Here is a 17,381-nt window from a genome sequence, read left to right as displayed (position 1 = left end):
TCTTTCCTGTTCCACCATCGTCTGCAACAAATCAGAATTTTACCAAGTCCCTATATTGTTTTCCTTTGTTATGTTTTGTTATGACATTAAGAGAGCTTATTTTCAGCCTCCCTCAAATTGTTATAATAAAATTACATCATGACATATCCAAATCCCACAACATCAACTATGGGTTATTTTTGTCCCAAGGTCAAAAGCTCCTGTCTCCATTGATGTCTATGTTTCAAATGTAGCTAGCGCCATACAGGGAAGATTGTGGTTATCACAGTTTGGCTCTTACCTGTATTACGAAGGCCCTCAATGGCACTTACAGTCAGGAGGACAGGAAGATTACACATATTATTATCATCAATACAATATTTAATCAAATAATCTGTACAAAAAAAACAGATGAACAGAAAATGAGGATAAAGTGTGCTTACATATTATTTTTCAAATATATACTACTATAAGATATTTCCAAAAGAGAAAAGAGCTGTTTACAGTTAATTTACAATGACATTATTTACAGACCTTTATAACCCATAGAATACATACATACATACACACAGTGCACTTTACATGAACACATGTAGAACTAATGGCCGTCTAACGGTTAAATCTCAAACATTTACCTTCTCAACAAAATAGCTTTTACTTGTACTATAATCCTCATACATGTCTTTCATACAATTTGTGTTTGTGAACTTCATATGGGTTTTTGCCAGAAAGCAAATGCTCTCTTGTTCAAAAAAATCCACATCATAAATGTGGAAAGGAGGGGAAAGAAAGGGAAAGGCTACCTTTTTTTGAATTTAGGAGCAAAATGATGGGGAAGACTGCATATTTGAATAGGTAGGAGCAAAATGATGGGGAAATACACATTGCATAGATGTTAAGTACTGGGCATTTCATATCAGAATCTCACTTCAATAATGAATAAATGTGCTTACAAAGAAAAGATGTCAGTGTTAACAGATACTAACTTTAACATTGCTAGATCAAGCTGCAACTGATAATATGGTTAAATTAGAATTAAGCATGCAGATCTCGAGACAGAATGCAGTCATACGTTCACAGCAACATGTTGTACTGATGAAGCATCCATGAGTCTCAAAACAACCTCCACCCTAACCATTGCACAGCTTTCACCTTTTTTTGCCTTAGGCTTAGAGTCTGGGATTTTGAGGGATTTTCCCCCAAAGATTTCCACAACACTCAAAGCACATCCCAACATGTGTCAATTGTTCTTGGCAAAATTGCTCAATCTTTGTCAAGTTGAATGGTGATCATTGATTTACAGCCACAGATTTTCAAGCAGATTAAAGTTTACTCAAAGTCACAAAATGTGCAACTATATGTGACAATTGTGCAGGGTGTGAATACTATTTCAAGACAATGGACGTGCTAAGACAAGCTTGGTGAAGTAAACATGCCAATGAAGTATGGAACAATCCAATCACTGCCTTGTCCTGACATTTTTATGAAAATGTGTTTGGCATGATGATTCACAAAGAAACAGAAAAAAGCAATTGTACAAAGTAGTTGTAATAGGACACGGATACAAGCAAAGCAGACACATAGAAATGTTTCTGATATCAAGGCACAGCATACTAGAGGAGCTACTCTCTGGACTACATTAGCTTTGGGGATTTCTTTTCTGCCTGACACTTTTGTTTAATTATCCTTTGCCATATTTATGTCATTTTTAATCAAGAAGCTTCTATGGTAACTGTTTTCCACTGAGTTTCAACTGCAGTGACATTCTGCTATCTTCAAAAAGGAGAGTCACTTTTTTTTGAAAATGTGAACTGTGACTATCCAACAGGACTATCAGCGAAAATAGTGACCACTTTTCTTAGAAAATGTGTACAATAGAGGAGTTTACAGGATGTTATATCATTACGCCCCCTTTTTATTTGACTAATGTTTAAATTGTATTAAACATTTATAGAAATCATGGCAAATTGATGGGAACTTTGCTATTGTTCAATGTCTGTTAGGTGATATCAATTATGTTGGGGGAGCTGTATTATCTGCCTCCTGGAGATTCTGCCACTGAATTTCCTCTGCTGTTTGAAAATAAACCACGAGCAGAGATTTTCTTGCGGTCGGTTTGTTTTTGAGCATAGTCCTTAGTTCAAAATGCCAGTATAGTCATTTTAGATGGATTTTGTTTAATTCACAAAGAACCAAATCGGTTGAACATAATCGTGAAAGAAAACCGTAAAAAATAAACAATCTCTGGTTTGGATGAAAAAATGTAGAACAAAATGCAAGAAAGCTGCTTTGGATTTTGGTTAGAAAGTAAATGAAATATTTTAACAAACATCATTTCAAACAAAAGCAGCAAACGCTCAAATATGATATTAGTACAAAGTATCACCTATTTGCCGTTTGTGCAAAAAGATGGAAATATATCTACTTCAAGAAAATAATCTATAGATCTCAATACACAAGGCTAGGGTCATGCAGAAGGGTTCGCTAATCTCAAATTCAATTCAAGAAATTGAGTTTAATTTGGAATGACAGGAAATATAATTCAATTTAAACTGAGACTCAGTGATATGACGTTACCACAAACAGCGTTGCAACCAAAGTGTTCACGAGAGTTTAGAGCAAAAGGCTTTTACCAATACTATGAAACATCTGCGCAAGAGTTCTTCTCTCTTGGGGACATCACATATGACCTGTGCCTAGTTTACTCATTGCAAGTAGTTTTTTTTCCTTTGTCTTGAATGTGCATATTTATTTACCTTGTGTTAATGTGATTCATCTGGGATTTGTGAAATAATATACAGTGGGGAGTTTACTCGTAATTACCACGTTGGAAAAGCAGGTGTTAATTTACGTCTTGCGGTGATAACTACGTTTAGAATGACAATGAACAAACACGGCAGGGAAGAGTTGGCTAAAGCACAAACATATCTGGACCACCAGGCTAATATGCAAGTAGAGTGAATTGTAAAATAAAACGCAATAAGTGAAAATGACATCCAAAGACCAACACACGTTTGTTTGATCAATATTATTTTGCAAAATCATGTGCTCTTATAATTCAGTACCTGGAGTGCTAAAAAGTGAATTCCAATATTCCATTTCACTGACTAACAAGGAATTTCTATGGACATTATAGCCTATTTTTTCTGTGCTGTTTACAGGGAGTTGAATCGCCATTTCAATCTCAAGTGATCATGGGATTTGCTTGTTTTAGTCATATACATTACCAGCTGTAGTACATAGCCTACCCTGAAAAAAATCTAACTTTTCTCAGTTGCAAGAAATAATAAATCAGTCTTCGTGCCATAAAAATATATTTCAAATTCTCCATATTGCCTGTTAAATATTCCATATCATATACCTCGGATCTTTGCATAGTAATGATCTATGTAATGACATAGAATGCATATAAGCAAATGCATGGTGACCCAGCTACTGATGGAAGTTAGCTGTGTAAATGGGACCCTTACCATACCCCTAACTAAAGATCACTGTTCCTTCGGCTGATAGACAGAGGTTTCCTACAGCAGATAACTGTTAGCTTATCTGTTAGCTGTTTCAACTCTCTAGAGACAGCAGGAGCGGTAGAGAGACCTGACATTTACTCCTGAGGTGCTGACCTGTTGCACCCTCTACATACAACCACTGTGATCATTATTATTTGACCATGCTGGTCATTTATGAACATTTGAACATCTTAGCCATGTTCTGTTATAATCTCCACCCGGCACAGCCAGAAGAGGACTGGCCACCCCTCATAGCCTGGTTCCTCTCTAGGTTTTTCCTAGCCACCGTGCTTCTACAGCAAATCAAATCAAATGTTATTTCACCTGCATTGCTTGCTGTTTGTGGTTTTAGACTGGGTTTCTGTACAGCACTTTGAGATATCAGCTGATGTAAGAAGGGCTATATAAATCCATTTGATTTGATAACTCCAGAAAATGGGTGATGTTCTCTGTCCTGCTCAAAAGATTAATAATAATATCCAGATTGCTCACAACACCAAGCACAGCATTTATCTAAAAAACTCTATTTTAACCATGCCCAAGAGATGACGGTAGTGTCTTAAGTAAGACGTGTGTAGGCTATGTGCTGCATTTGCAAACTGCAATATACAAAAGTCCTTTTTGATTGTGTCCTCCCATACATTTGAAATGTTGTTTTTTGGTAAGAGCAAGCACAATGGGAGCAGTTTATTGGACAGATGTCTTGTGAGATGTAATAATTGACTTAATGTTATTTTGAGTTTTCCATATAGGCACACAAATGTACTCTAACACTGTTATCATAGCACTATAAATCTGGGCTTGTTTTATTCATCCCAACAAATTCTGTCTGCTGCTCAGTAAATTCAAAGCTAGGGCTGATGTTTTATACACTACTAGAGCAGTGTTCTAGAACCAAAGTCAGAAGCATAGCAGACATTTACTGAAGTTGACAGCATCGAACAACATGCAGAGCCATGGGGACAGAGAGAGAGAGACTAGAGAGAGCCAGAGCATGTTATGAGTAAAAAAAAAAGAGCTCATGAAATAAAATGGCAGCTCAATGACATGTTTTAATAAATTAAGCAGCAAATAAGATTATGTTCCCCTTAAGCAGAGGCAGATCAGTAATGAGCATACTTGTCTGTACTTTCTTCAACAAATCACAAAATACAGCTGGTTTAGGGGGAAGAGATAGGGGGAGGCGAGTGTTAAGAAGCGCTTTAAACCACCAACGTATTTTCCCAAAAAACATTCAAACTCCGCTCTTTGCAAGCCCCAGTCCAAAATTCCAGAATGACGAGACTAGCGCCACGCAAGACTAGCACCACCACCCCTCTCTGTTGCTATGCTACCTGCAGCCACAGCTCTCCACCACCATGTCCTCATACTGCTTGTAGACCACATTGTTGCCAGAGTCAATGTAGAGGATGCTGATGGGGCTGAGTTTGGAGGGGACACAGCAGCTGGGCGGGCTGGAGTCAGGGTCCATAGAGTTCATAAGTGTCTGAATGATGGCGTGATTCGTTGGCTCCAGGTGTGAGCGCAGCGGAAAGTCACACACGCCCTCACAGTGGTGCGCCTCGTAATCCAGCGGTGCGATGATCCAGTCGTCCCAGCCCAACTCCTTGAAGTTGACATGGAGCGACCTACGGCTGCAGCGAGTCTTCCTGCGCCCCCCGCCTCCACCCCCCCTTCCTCCTCCTCCTCCACCACCACCTCCCCCTCCTCCCCCACCAGCTCCGCCTATAGATTGGCCGGTGAGGGCAGTCCGGCGTTGGCGTCGCCTGGGTAGGTGACCAATCACATCACCAGAGAGGTCCGAAGGGTCCAGAAAACCCAAGTCTCTTCGCACTGCCTTCATCTGCTCCCTGATCTCCTTGAACAGGTTCTCTTTCCTGCGGGTGCGAGAAAAAGCCACCAGCAAGGCCCTCTCCTGGGGCTGCCGAGACCGGCGTCCCAGCCCTACTGTAAGAGGGTTGGCTGCCTCTTTGGTCAACTCCGAAACAACCAGCAGGTCAAAGCAGGCCACGAGGAGGTCATTGCCCGTTGCTGTCCTGTGGCTCCTCCGCCGAGCCTTCACGCTGGCCCACACATCAAATACATCCCATTTGGGAGGCTCGCGGTCCAGAACGTCGACTGTCCTGGAGTCCAGCAGCCGTCTCCCAGAGTTCCCCTTAGAGGAACATGTGTAGAGGAGGAGGCGATAAAGGTTCCTGCCCCACGTCAGCATAGGGAGGCGATCCAGCGGTGGCTTTCTCAGGATCCTCAGTTCTGCCTCCACGATCTCATCTGTCCTGGACAGGCTGGAGAGGTCGAAGAGATAGCGCTGGCCACTTCCCCAGGAGGAGGGATCTGTAGGCGAAGAAAACACAGGCTAGTCATTTGAATCTCACACCAACACATACACAGTTATTAAAACACAGTTACTCAAAAAGAGGGTGGTAAACAAAATCAAGCACTGGACGTCAGCCGACTTAAATCTCTTTGAGTGTCTGTGACCATATGTAAACAAGTGTTCAACGTTTGGCAGAAACGCCCCTTTTGTCAATTGCAGTGGCTTTCTAAGGTGGACAGAAAGCATGCGGCCATGAAGCGCTGTCTGTGTGTGTCCCCCTCGGTGGGAATACTGTTTGGGCCTGAATCGCCTGAGTCCACGTGCAAGCAACAGAGCTGACGAAAGCCGCAGGAGCAGGCCAGGAGGAAAGCACTTGGCTGACCTCTAGTCAGGCCCAAGCCCTTGGCAGAATGCACTAATTACACTGATTGAGTGAGCGGAGGGCTTGGCGAGACACTGGAGAAATTTAAACTGAAGTGGCCTCAACTCCCTCTCTTCCTCTGTCCATAGTTATACATTTCAGAGGAGTCGTGGCTTTCGAGATTTTAACACACCAAAGTGATGGGAATGTAATGTAAGTTTAGTGTAATGTTTGGATTTCATAACGTTCTGGGTGCACATACAGCTGTAATCCACAAACCGATAGCGACCTGGCACTCACCTCCTGATGAGGTATCACATACATGAAAAGGAAAGACAGTAGAATCTTTAAATCATTTATATGCATCTCTAATGTGTTAGTCAAGTCCATGTCCTCCTATCCACTGATAATTTAAATAGGCACGTAACAGCTATTCACCGTATGTCAACCATACCACAGTTGCAACCATGAGATGTGGCAGAGGGGAAAGCTTTATAAGAGGGAACAGACTGTTTCAAAAGTTTTGATGTTGACATCCAGCCCAAGCATGAGGTCCTGGGATACAGTGCAACCTGAGGACAAAAGCACAGTTCCATGGTAAAACATGAAGGGACTTTCTTCTCCAATACAGATGAGTACCATAAGAATCCAAGGCCAGATTGTGGCATCATGTCATTGATGCATTATTGAAGGGACCTCAAAATATAACATAATTGTGCACAGTGAGGCTCCTGCTGGAAAAGAACACACAAGGCTTTGGTGAATGCAGAGGATCTGTAACCGTTGTCCCCCCGTGAGAAAGACCAGCCAGGCAGGCTTAAGTGGAATACCCAGACAATGAAAGGTGAAGGGAGCAGCACTATCCTAGCAAATATCCGCTTGCTAGACAAAACAATGACATAACCCAGACAATGCTGTAGTCTCAGTTTATAAAAGATGATAAAAGATTACCTGGATTCTTTTCATCCCTTCTGTGTTTACATGTACCTGAGGTGAACTTGCCCTCAGAGTTTTATTGGGTCAAGTGAATAAGAAAATCATTGCAATACATTCAAAATCACATGCAGGTGCACATTGACCCCCCCTCCCAATTTTTTTTTTTTTAATAAATAAATAGATGGAACTAAATGACATCAATAAAAAACTATAATATTGTTGTAATACTAGCCGCTGACTCTGAAACCAAAATGCAAGAAATTACTCTTCAGGGATATACAATTATAGTTATTGTATAATTGATTAATTTAAATTATATTGCATCAAGACAGAAAAGATATTCATGCCTTTTATGGAATCTACCTGCACTTTTACCTCCTAATTTTGTTTGAAAATGAAAACAAGTTTGGAATCCCCAAAAAGACAATGTAAATGACTGAACTCCTTTGAAAAGAATAACACATTACTTAACACACAGTATAACATGTTTTTAGAGGGAGTAGAGAAAGAATGATTTGCCACAGGTCCCTACAAACAAAAATTCTAATAATCGTTGTTGTTGTTAGTATTATATGTTTCATTATTGTTGTTGTTATCATTTATAGGTTTAAATTATCCTAAAACATTGTTATTTATATTACATACAAATGTATTCCGAGTCCTGACTAACAAATTGCACAATGCAAAAATTCACAATAGCCCAATAGAAAACAATAGTTTTGGATATACTGTAGTTAAGGGATATGTGTGTTTTGGACATAGCTAGTTTAGTGACTTGTTCTTGCAATAAAATGTTATGGAATAGGCCTACTGAAAGAGTATATTTATTAAAACTAATATTCTGTGACAATCTTTGAACACCCGTTTTAAATTACAAGTATCTTTTTTATCAGCAACACCTGGACTGGGGGAAAGCAGGCCTTTTCGAAGTGTTTAGCTCAAGGTGCCCGTGAGGTTTATACATCGCAGATGTTGGAAATCGGAGACATTTGCCTACATATTTAGTTCGAAGTATTTCGAGTATTTACCAAATAAATGTGAAACAAATGTACTATACTTTCCCAAATAATGTTTCATTCGTAGCCTACATTACTTTCGACTTTTCAATAAGTCATTGTTATGGGAATGTGTAGGCCTATAGGGGCGCATTTGAAATTAATGCATTCATAAATAATGGATGCTGAAGAAGGAAATTTTCAAGCAATTCGCTGTTAGGGTTTTTAAAGACATTGCAATTTATGTTTTTTGAATGATGAGTTGCGATTTTAATGAATTAATATGGAGAAAAAAAGTTAATCCTATGACAGACATTTTTGTAAATATACCCAAAGCACTTGTTGCATGTTGCCTTTGCAGTCTCGTATTTACCATATCCTTTTCCAACGTGGGCTAGTCCACATAGGCTGAGCTATAATACAGCAAATGGCACTGTAGATATTTGGATAACTGATTGAATCATAGGCTAACCAATTAATCACATAACTTATTAAATGCAGTATAAACAGCTACATGAATAGCCTTCATACCCAGAATAAATTACAACCACCATGGTCTACCTCGAGTAATAATAATAAGCCTCGGCTACTGATATGACTTTCACCCACCTTTTCCTTGATCCACGAAACTGGTCACCGTGTTGGCATGTCTTGCGGAGCGAGGAACACTGCTGTTAAGACCTCGTCTCTCTATTTCAGAGAGTGTCCTGTATAGCGATACCATATAGTCATGGGGGACGATAGTATCATTTATCGGGGGGTCTTTCCTGGACACCGCGATCGGCTTTCTCCGACTCTGCTCATCCAGATGTGAAACAAGCCCGTTATCATCTGCGCTAGAGGGGTACTGCAATGATCCAAGTACCGCTGCCTCCAGAATATTCCCAAAGCACAGGGAAAACCATAGCAAAGGAGCAGCAGCCCTAATAGGATCCATTTTCAGTGGTCTATAGCTGTAAATGAGAAAGTTGGACGGGTTTGATTACTTTGGAAACTCCCCTTTGCTCTTTAGATTGTGTTAATATCATGGATTTGGCTGACACTGAGTGGCTACATTGTCTTCTCTATTGCACTGCGTTCAAACAGCGCCCCTAGCGAGGATCAGCAATTGTAAGCTACCTTTTAAATCAAGATGCTTGTGTCTCCCCCGTTCTTTCCACAAAGTGATGAGCTACTCATATTTGGTAACACTTTATATTAATAAGGTAGGTAGGTCTAGGATTTATTGAATCTATAAACTGTTAATACATCGTGTATATAGGGTTTATTCATAGTTTATGAACCTGTAATAAACAGTTAAAATACATTGGTAGATTTGTGTTGTTGTTGCCAAATAGCAGTAGGCTAGTGTTAAGTACTTTAATGTACTGCTTAAGTATTTTTGGGGGGTATTTTTAAAAACTATTTATATTTTCGATAACTTTTACTTCACTACATGCCTGAAGACAATCATGTACTTCTTACTCCATACATTTTCCCTGACACCCAAAAGTCCTCTTTAAATTTTTAATGCATAGCAGGACTGAAATTCACGCACTAATCAAGAGAACATACCTGGTCATCCCTACTGACTCTGATCTGGCGGACTCACGGGCTCATGCAACATAAATGTTTCATTTGTAAATTATGTCTGAGTGTTTGAGTGTGCCTCTGGCTATCCCTAAATTAAATAGATTTGCTTAATATAAGGAATTTGAAACGATTTATACTTTTGATACATAAGTATATTTTAGCAATTACATTTACTTTTGATACTTAAGTACATTTAAAACCAAATACTTTTAGACTTTACTTAGTATTTCACTTGGTGACTTTCACTTTTACTTGAGTCGTTTTCTATTAAGGTATCTTTACTTTTACTCAAGTATGACAATTGTGTACTTTTTCCTTAACTGCCAAATAGTGAGCTTATGAATGCACTGTAGCCTATTGATTGACCTGTTATTATTTCCAGTGCACACAGCTAATGAACATGTATTAGTTTATTTATAGATGTATAAATATATAGACTTAACTAATAATTCACCATTAGGTCTATGGGCCTATACTGAAACTATTTTACATAAGCCTAATTTCAATGTAAATAGTTACCAATTTTCAGTTATTTATAAATGCTGCCATATTTATTGGAGTGAAAAATTACCCAAAAATATTCTGATACATTTTGCGCGAAATTCAGTAGGCATGTTAATAGAAATAGCTGCAGTTGACATACACAACAAATTACAACTTTGTAGGCCTTGTTACTGCCTTAGTTTTTCCACATACAGTGCATTCTGGAAAGTATTCAGACCCCTTCCCTTTTTCAATATTTTGTTATATTACAGCCTTATTAAAACATTTATTATATTAATTTTGTTCTTCATTAATCTACACACAATACCCCGGAAACAGGTTTTAGAAATGTTTGCAAATGTATTAAAAATAAAAACAGAAATACCTTATTTACATAAGTATTCAGACCCTTTGCTATGAGATTCGAAATTGAGCTCAAGTACATCCTATTGCCATTGATCATCCTTGAGCTGTTTCTACAACTTGATTGCAGTCCACCTGTGGTAAATTCAATTGATTGGACATGATTTGGAAAGGAATACACCTGTCTATATAAGGTCCCACAGTCGACAGTGCATGTCAGAGCAAAAACCAAGCCAGGAGGTTGAAGGAATTGTCCATAGAGCTCTGAGACAGGATTGTGTCGAGGTACAGATCTGGAGAAGGGTACCAAAACATTTCTGCAGCTTTGAAGGTCCCCAAGAACACAGTGACCTCCATCATTCTTAAATGAAAGAAGTGTGGAACCACCAAGACTCTTCTTAGAGCTGAGGAGTGGCTTCCATCTGGCCACTCCACCATAAAGGCCTGATTGGTAGAGTGCTGCAGAGACGGTTGTCTTTCTGGAAGGTTCTCCCATCTCCACAGAGTGACCATCAGGTTCTTGGTCACCTCCCTGACCAAGGCCCTTCTCCCCCGATTGCTCAGAAACATGCGTGAATTGCACCATTTTTTAAACTGAGCAATTGAGGGAGAAGGGCCTTGGTCGGGGAGGTTACCAATAACCCAATGGTCACTCTGACAGAGCTCTAGAGTTCCTCTGTGGAGATGGGACAACCATCTCTGCAGCAATCCACCATTCAGGCCTTAATGGTAGAGTGGCCAGACGAAAGCCACTCCTCAGTAAAAGGCACATGGCATGACTTGAAGTTTGGCAAAAGACCCCTAAAGGACTCTCAGACCATGAGAAACAAGATTCTCTGGTCTGATGAAACCAAGATTGAACTCTTTGGCCTGAATGCCAAGTGTCAAGTCTGGAGGAAACCTGACATCATCCCTACAGTGAAGCATGGTGGTGGCAGCATCATGCTGTGGGGATGTTTTTAAGCGGCAGAGATTGGGAGACTAGTCAGGATTAATCTATAAGTCTTTGCTAGGTATAGCTCCGCCTTATCTCAGCTCGCTGGTCACCGACCCGTAGCACACGCTCCAGCAGGTATATTTCACTGGTCATCCCCAAAGCCAACACCTACTTTGGCTACCTTTCCTTCCAGTTCTCTGCTGCTAATGACTGGAACGAATTGCAAAAATCCCTGAAATTGGGACTTCAGTGAGACTTATATCTCCCTCACTAACTTTAAGCGTCAGCTGTCAGAGCAGCTTACCAATCACTGCAGCTGTACACAGCCCATCTGTAAATAGCCCATCCAACCAACCAACTACCTACCTCATCCCCATATTTGTTTTTGTTTTTCTGCTCTTTTGCACACCAGTATTTCTACTTGCACATCCTCATCTGCACATATATCACTCCAGTGTAAATTGCTAAATTGTAATTACTTTGCCACTATTGGCCTATTTATTGCCTTTACCTCCTTACTTCATTTGCACCCAATGTATACAGATTTTTCGATTGTGTTATTGACTGTAGGTTTGTTTGTCCCATGTGTAACTCTGTGTTGTTGTTCTTGTCGCACTGCTTTGCTTTATCTTGGCCAGGTCGCAGTTGTAAATGAGAACTTGTTCTCAACTGGCCTACCTGGTTAAATAAAGGTGTTCTCAACTGGCCTACCTGGTTAAATAAAGGTGTTCTCAACTGGCCTACCTGGTTAAATAAAGGTGTTCTCAACTGGCCTACCTGGTTAAATAAAGGTGTTCTCAACTGGCCTACCTGGTTAAATAAAGGTGTTCTCAACTGGCCTACCTGGTTAAATAAAGGTGTTCTCAACTGGCCTACCTGGTTAAATAAAGGTGTTCTCAACTGGCCTACCTGGTTAAATAAAGGTGTTCTCAACTGGCCTACCTGGTTAAATAAAGGTGTTCTCAACTGGCCTACCTGGTCAACTGGCCTACTTGGTTAAATAAAAGTGTTCTCAACTGGCCTACCTGGTTAAATAAAGGTGTTCTCAACTGGCCTACCTGGTTAAATAAAGGTGTTCTCAACTGGCCTACCTGGTTAAATAAAGGTGTTCTCAACTGGCCTACCTGGTTAAATAAAGGTGTTCTCAACTGGCCTACCTGGTTAAATAAAGGTGTTCTCAACTGGCCTACCTGGTTAAATAAAGGTGTTCTCAACTGGCCTACCTGGTTAAATAAAGGTGTTCTCAACTGGCCTACCTGGTTAAATAAAGGTGTTCTCAACTGGCCTACCTGGTTAAATAAAGGTGTTCTCAACTGGCCTACCTGGTTAAATAAAGGTGTTCTCAACTGGCCTACCTGGTTAAATAAAGGTGTTCTCAACTGGCCTACCTGGTTAAATAAAGGTGTTCTCAACTGGCCTACCTGGTTAAATAAAGGTGTTCTCAACTGGCCTACCTGGTTAAATAAAGGTGAAATAAAAAATAATAAAAATAAAAAGGATTGAGGGAAAGATGAACGGAGCAAATTACAGAGAGATCCTTGATGAGAACCTGCTCCGGAGCGCTCAGGACCACAGACTGGGGCGAAGGTTCCCCTTCCAACAGGACAACGACCCTAAGCACATAGCCAAGGCAACGCAGGAGTGGCTTTGGGACAAGTCTCTGAATGTCCTTGAGTGGTCCAGCCAGAGCCCGGACTTGACGGTGCTTCAACAAAGTACTGAGTAAAGGGTCTGAATACTTATGTTAATGTGATATTTCCGTTTTTTTTTTTTAATACACTTGCTCAACAAAAAAAATCAATAAACCTGTTTTTGCCCTGTCATTATGGGGTATTGCGTGTAGATTGATGAGGGGGGATTTAAAAAAATCAGTTTTAGAAGAAGGCTGCAACATATCAAAATGTGGAAAAAGTGAAGTGATCTGAATACTTTCCGAATGCACTGTACATGTGCATACGATGCCATCTGCTGTTTCATTTAGGGTTTGCATTTCAGAACAATATTTTAACTTGCACTCAAGACATCTCTTTTTAAACATAGCCAACATAACAATTTCACCATGTCTTGCCCATATAAGTAGCTATACGCTTTTGCCTTTTTGTTTTCTTACCATTTTTTTCTGTGTTTTGTTGTGTTTATGTATGTTATGTATTGAGTATACATTAAATTAGGCTATAGTAGGCCTACATAGTATTATTAGTAGGCTAGTATTAATAGGCGTGATTAGAATTAGTAGTATTGTTATAGGCTTGTATTAGTCATGCTAATATTATTATTACTATTGGGTATTATTGTTAGGTTGTTATTCATATTATACAAAGGCATTATAACAGGTGTATGAGCCGACCTTATATGTTCAGGTTGACTACAAAATGCTCAGTGGACAGAGTGACTTCAGCATACCGACAGGGTCATGTTCCTCAATCTGAGTGAGGGAGAATTCAAACACTATTCTAAATAGACTGATTCTCTTGCAAGTTGCCGCTGGCATAAATGTTTTCTTGTTTGCGATATTTTTATCACAGCTCAGAATGGGTCGTTTATTGGTCTGTTACCTGCATGTTTTATTCGATGAAATGCTTGCCAGCAGATCTCTCGGCTGCTGCCTTGATGGGGTATAAAGGCTATGATTAGCAAATAAATCAAGATATTTGTGTGCAAATTAACAAAGGACACTGGATAGATACAAGCGACTATCTCAACGTCGGAGCAAGCAATTTAAGCGCAATTCGCAACTCCACGCCCTACTGCTAATCGGTACCACAATGTCCCCTCCAGCCTCCGCTGCGGCAGCGAGTGAGAGCAGTACAACCACCGTTTTCGAGGAAGACACCAGAGAAGAGGTACCACTCTCATATCATATTATGTTGCCATAAAATTGCCAGAAGCCTTGCTATAATAAAAAATGTTCATAACCTCAGGCATAAAGCACCCAACCCCTTCCATGTTTTTGGCTGAATGTCACAGATGTTGCATAGCCGACATTATTTGATATTCATGACTATCGATCAGGGGGTATGACAATTATTTTGATCATTTGATGTTGGTTAATAGTATTTGCAAGATAAATAGCTATTTACCAAGTATTTTCTTATTAAGAGTTGGTAGGCTATATGTTTCAATTGCCTATAGGTTTAGACTGATTAATGTAAGAGCTGAGCTACCTTGCTGTGCATCAAATAGGAGCTTCATAGAAGAAGGGGGGGAAACATATAGTTAACAAAACGTCAGAAGCCCCCAAAGGAATCAAATGTTGAATGGTTAGAATTTTGTAATGGTGTGTCCGTTTACATTAACCAACACTGTATCCACTCTTTTTTGCATGCTTTGAATTAACAGCAGAGGCCCTTGAAGCAATCCCTGAGCAAGTCCCTGTGTAGAGAGAGCTTCTGGAAATGCCTGCTGCTCTCCATGCTCATGTACGGCTGCATGGGAGCCATGGTGTGGTGTCATGTCACCAAGGTGACTCGCCTCACCTTTGACAGTGCCTTCAAAGGGAAGTCCATGATGTACCATGACAGCCCCTGTTCTGACGGATACATCTACATCCCTCTGGCCTTCCTGCTCATGCTCTACCTGGTCTACTTGGTGGAGTGCTGGCACTGCAATGCCAAGAGTGAGCTGCAGCATAAAATGGATGTAGAGGGCATTTATGAACGTATCCAAAGGATGCAGCAAGCAAAACCCTGTATCTGGTGGAAGGCCATTAGCTACCATTATGTTAGACGGACTCGGCAGGTCACACGCTATCGTAATGGGGACGCCTACACCAGCACACAGGTCTACCACGAACGGGTCAACACCCATGTGGCTGAGGCTGATTATGACTATGGTCACTGTGGGATGAAGGACATCTCAAAACAACTGCTTGGTCTGGAGAAGGCCCCACTCACCAAACTGAGGTTCACCAAGTGCTTTAGTTTTGCTAATGTGGAGTCTGAGAACTCCTACCTCACCCAAAGAGCAAGGTTCTTCACTGACAATGAGGGGCTTGATGACTATATGGAGGCACGGGAGGGGATGCACCTCAAGGACATTAACTTAAAGGAGTGTGTGATTGTGTTTTCTGAACCTGACCACCACCCATGGTATGTGTCTCATCATGTGTTCTGGGCAGCATCCTTCCTCACCTTATCGTGGCCCCTGAGGGTTTTCACAGAGTACCGCACTGCCTACGTCCATTACCGTGTGGAGAAACTCTTCGGGGCGGATTACGTCCCTGTGACGCCTCTCGATGAACGCCCTTACAGCCACCGGATCCCCCGGGTCAACACCATCGACAGCACAGAGCTGGAGTGGCACATCCGTTCTAACCAGCAGTTAGTGCCTAGCTACTCTGAGGCCGGACTCATGGAACTGGCCCAGGGGTCCTCTGGTGGCTTTGGCGGTTTAAGACAGAACTGCGAGCGCTGTCACCGGGCAATGAGCAGCTCCTCTGTTTTCTCCAGGAGTGCCCTCAGCATATGTACCGGCAGTAGCCCGCGGGTCGGCCGGGTGCCCTACAGTGGCAGCCGCTTCTCCTTGGGCCGGCGCTACGGATCGCGACGCAGCTGTTTCTGGAGGAGTAGAAGCAGTTTGGATGAGCAATTGAGTCCCAGTGAGAACACCCGCTGCCTTTCTGGGCGCCTAACCACTGACGATGAGGACCCCCCAGATTACCAAGATGCTCTCTGCTTCCCCGTGCTAATTTTTCACTGTAGTGAGAACTGCCACAATCACAGGTCCTTTCATAGGAATGGCTCCTGTGTGGAGACCTCTCTATGACAATGCAATGTATTCACAGATAGCATGACTTTGTGTGTGAACAAAGATGTTTGCCCCGTGTGACACTAACAACTACAGAAAACCTCATGGCATAAGATTGTTAATGGGATTGGATAGATGTAAATCTTAGGTGCATATTCCCTCAATACCTTTTAACTAGTGATCACTAGGGGTTACATTTAGGCAGTGACAACACTAAAATATGGAGATGTTACCAAAAAAGAAATGTACACATTCAATGCAGTCAAGTAATTTTTTTTGTAAACTTTAGGCATAAGCCAAGGCCGGTGGGGATGAATGCTGGAGTCTATGTTCTATATACGTTAATAAGTGTATTGAGTATAATTGTAGTTGCATTCATTTCATAAATACTTTCATAAAGTCTTCCTCTTAATTATGAAATAACAATACACATTTATTCAACACATCAGTTGAGAGAAGTTTTAAAAAATTAAAGCAATCTCTCATAATTGGAACCAACATGTTGAGATAACTGCCAAATGAAAACAAACATCAATGGCACAGTTTCTATGAATTCCTTTTGTTTGTATCAGTTCTATTTGAACACTATATGATAGTCACATAGGATATTGAAATGTAACATTGCTTACTTAATCTGCAAGTGGTGCCCCAACACCTTTTTAACAAAGGCACCTGCAAGTTATACAACTACACTTTTCAGAGGGGTTTTGGTTTCCCCATTGGTTTAATAATATGAAGCACATGAGACATACTTTCATATAAGAGTTAGAACATGGCTCAAATTCTTTCCAACAACTCACAAATATCTGTTAATAATCACTTAAGGTCACACTAGACATGATGAATTGTAGCTGTAAATGTTGAATTGTATATGAATGTTAATGTATATTTATTCTCAAACTTTGTAGCAAGTATGTGTTTAAATTGACAAATATGTATATTAACATGTCTGGAAAATACATAAAATATGACAGTGATGGGAAAAGTAATTCCATAGTCTTGTGCAATGCAAATGAGATATTGCAACAAAATAATCACAAATAATAAATACACTGTCACCAGTTTGTGAGGCACATTGTATCCTTTGAATGATTGAAAAAATAAACCTCCCACTGGGCACAGACATCAATTCAATATCTATTCCACGTTGGTTACACGTCATTTCATGGAGATGACTTGGAAACAA

The 17,381-nt window shown here is 40.6% G+C and overlaps 2 protein-coding genes across 2 annotated transcripts; one reads left to right on the top strand and one right to left on the bottom strand.

The window, feature by feature from the left end:
* Positions 1 to 341: 341 nt before the first annotated feature.
* On the bottom strand, positions 342 to 9,108 carry LOC115139001 (growth/differentiation factor 6-A-like). The gene is made up of 2 exons (XM_029676177.2): positions 8,704 to 9,108; positions 342 to 5,819 (listed from the first exon to the last, which is right to left on the bottom strand). The coding sequence occupies exons 1-2, from the start codon at positions 9,029 to 9,031 to the stop codon at positions 4,816 to 4,818; spliced, it is 1,332 nt and encodes a 443-aa protein (XP_029532037.1). The 5' UTR covers positions 9,032 to 9,108; the 3' UTR covers positions 342 to 4,815.
* Positions 9,109 to 14,214: 5,106 nt separating this feature from the next.
* On the top strand, positions 14,215 to 17,154 carry LOC115139000 (transmembrane protein 151B-like). Its single transcript, XM_029676176.2, has 2 exons — positions 14,215 to 14,292; positions 14,789 to 17,154. Exons 1-2 carry the CDS (start codon positions 14,215 to 14,217, stop codon positions 16,211 to 16,213), a joined length of 1,503 nt encoding a protein of 500 aa, XP_029532036.1. The 3' UTR covers positions 16,214 to 17,154.
* Positions 17,155 to 17,381: the final 227 nt, after the last annotated feature.

Source organism: Oncorhynchus nerka, linkage group LG12, assembly GCF_034236695.1.
Source record: "Oncorhynchus nerka isolate Pitt River linkage group LG12, Oner_Uvic_2.0, whole genome shotgun sequence".
NCBI lineage: Eukaryota > Metazoa > Chordata > Actinopteri > Salmoniformes > Salmonidae > Oncorhynchus > Oncorhynchus nerka.
This window is presented reverse-complemented; position numbering and strand designations above follow the sequence as displayed.

Bases quoted from the DNA above. Each gene is read 5' to 3' on its own strand.
- LOC115139000 (XM_029676176.2), top strand. From the start codon at position 14,215: ATGTCCCCTCCAGCCTCCGCTGCGGCAGCGAGTGAGAGCAGTACAACC. The intron at 14,293-14,788 runs GTACCACTCTCA...TTGAATTAACAG, and splicing joins AGGAAGACACCAGAGAAGAG to CAGAGGCCCTTGAAGCAATC.
- LOC115139001 (XM_029676177.2), bottom strand. From the start codon at position 9,031: ATGGATCCTATTAGGGCTGCTGCTCCTTTGCTATGGTTTTCCCTGTGC. The intron at 5,820-8,703 runs GTGGGTGAAAGT...CTTCGCCTACAG, and splicing joins TTTCGTGGATCAAGGAAAAG to ATCCCTCCTCCTGGGGAAGT.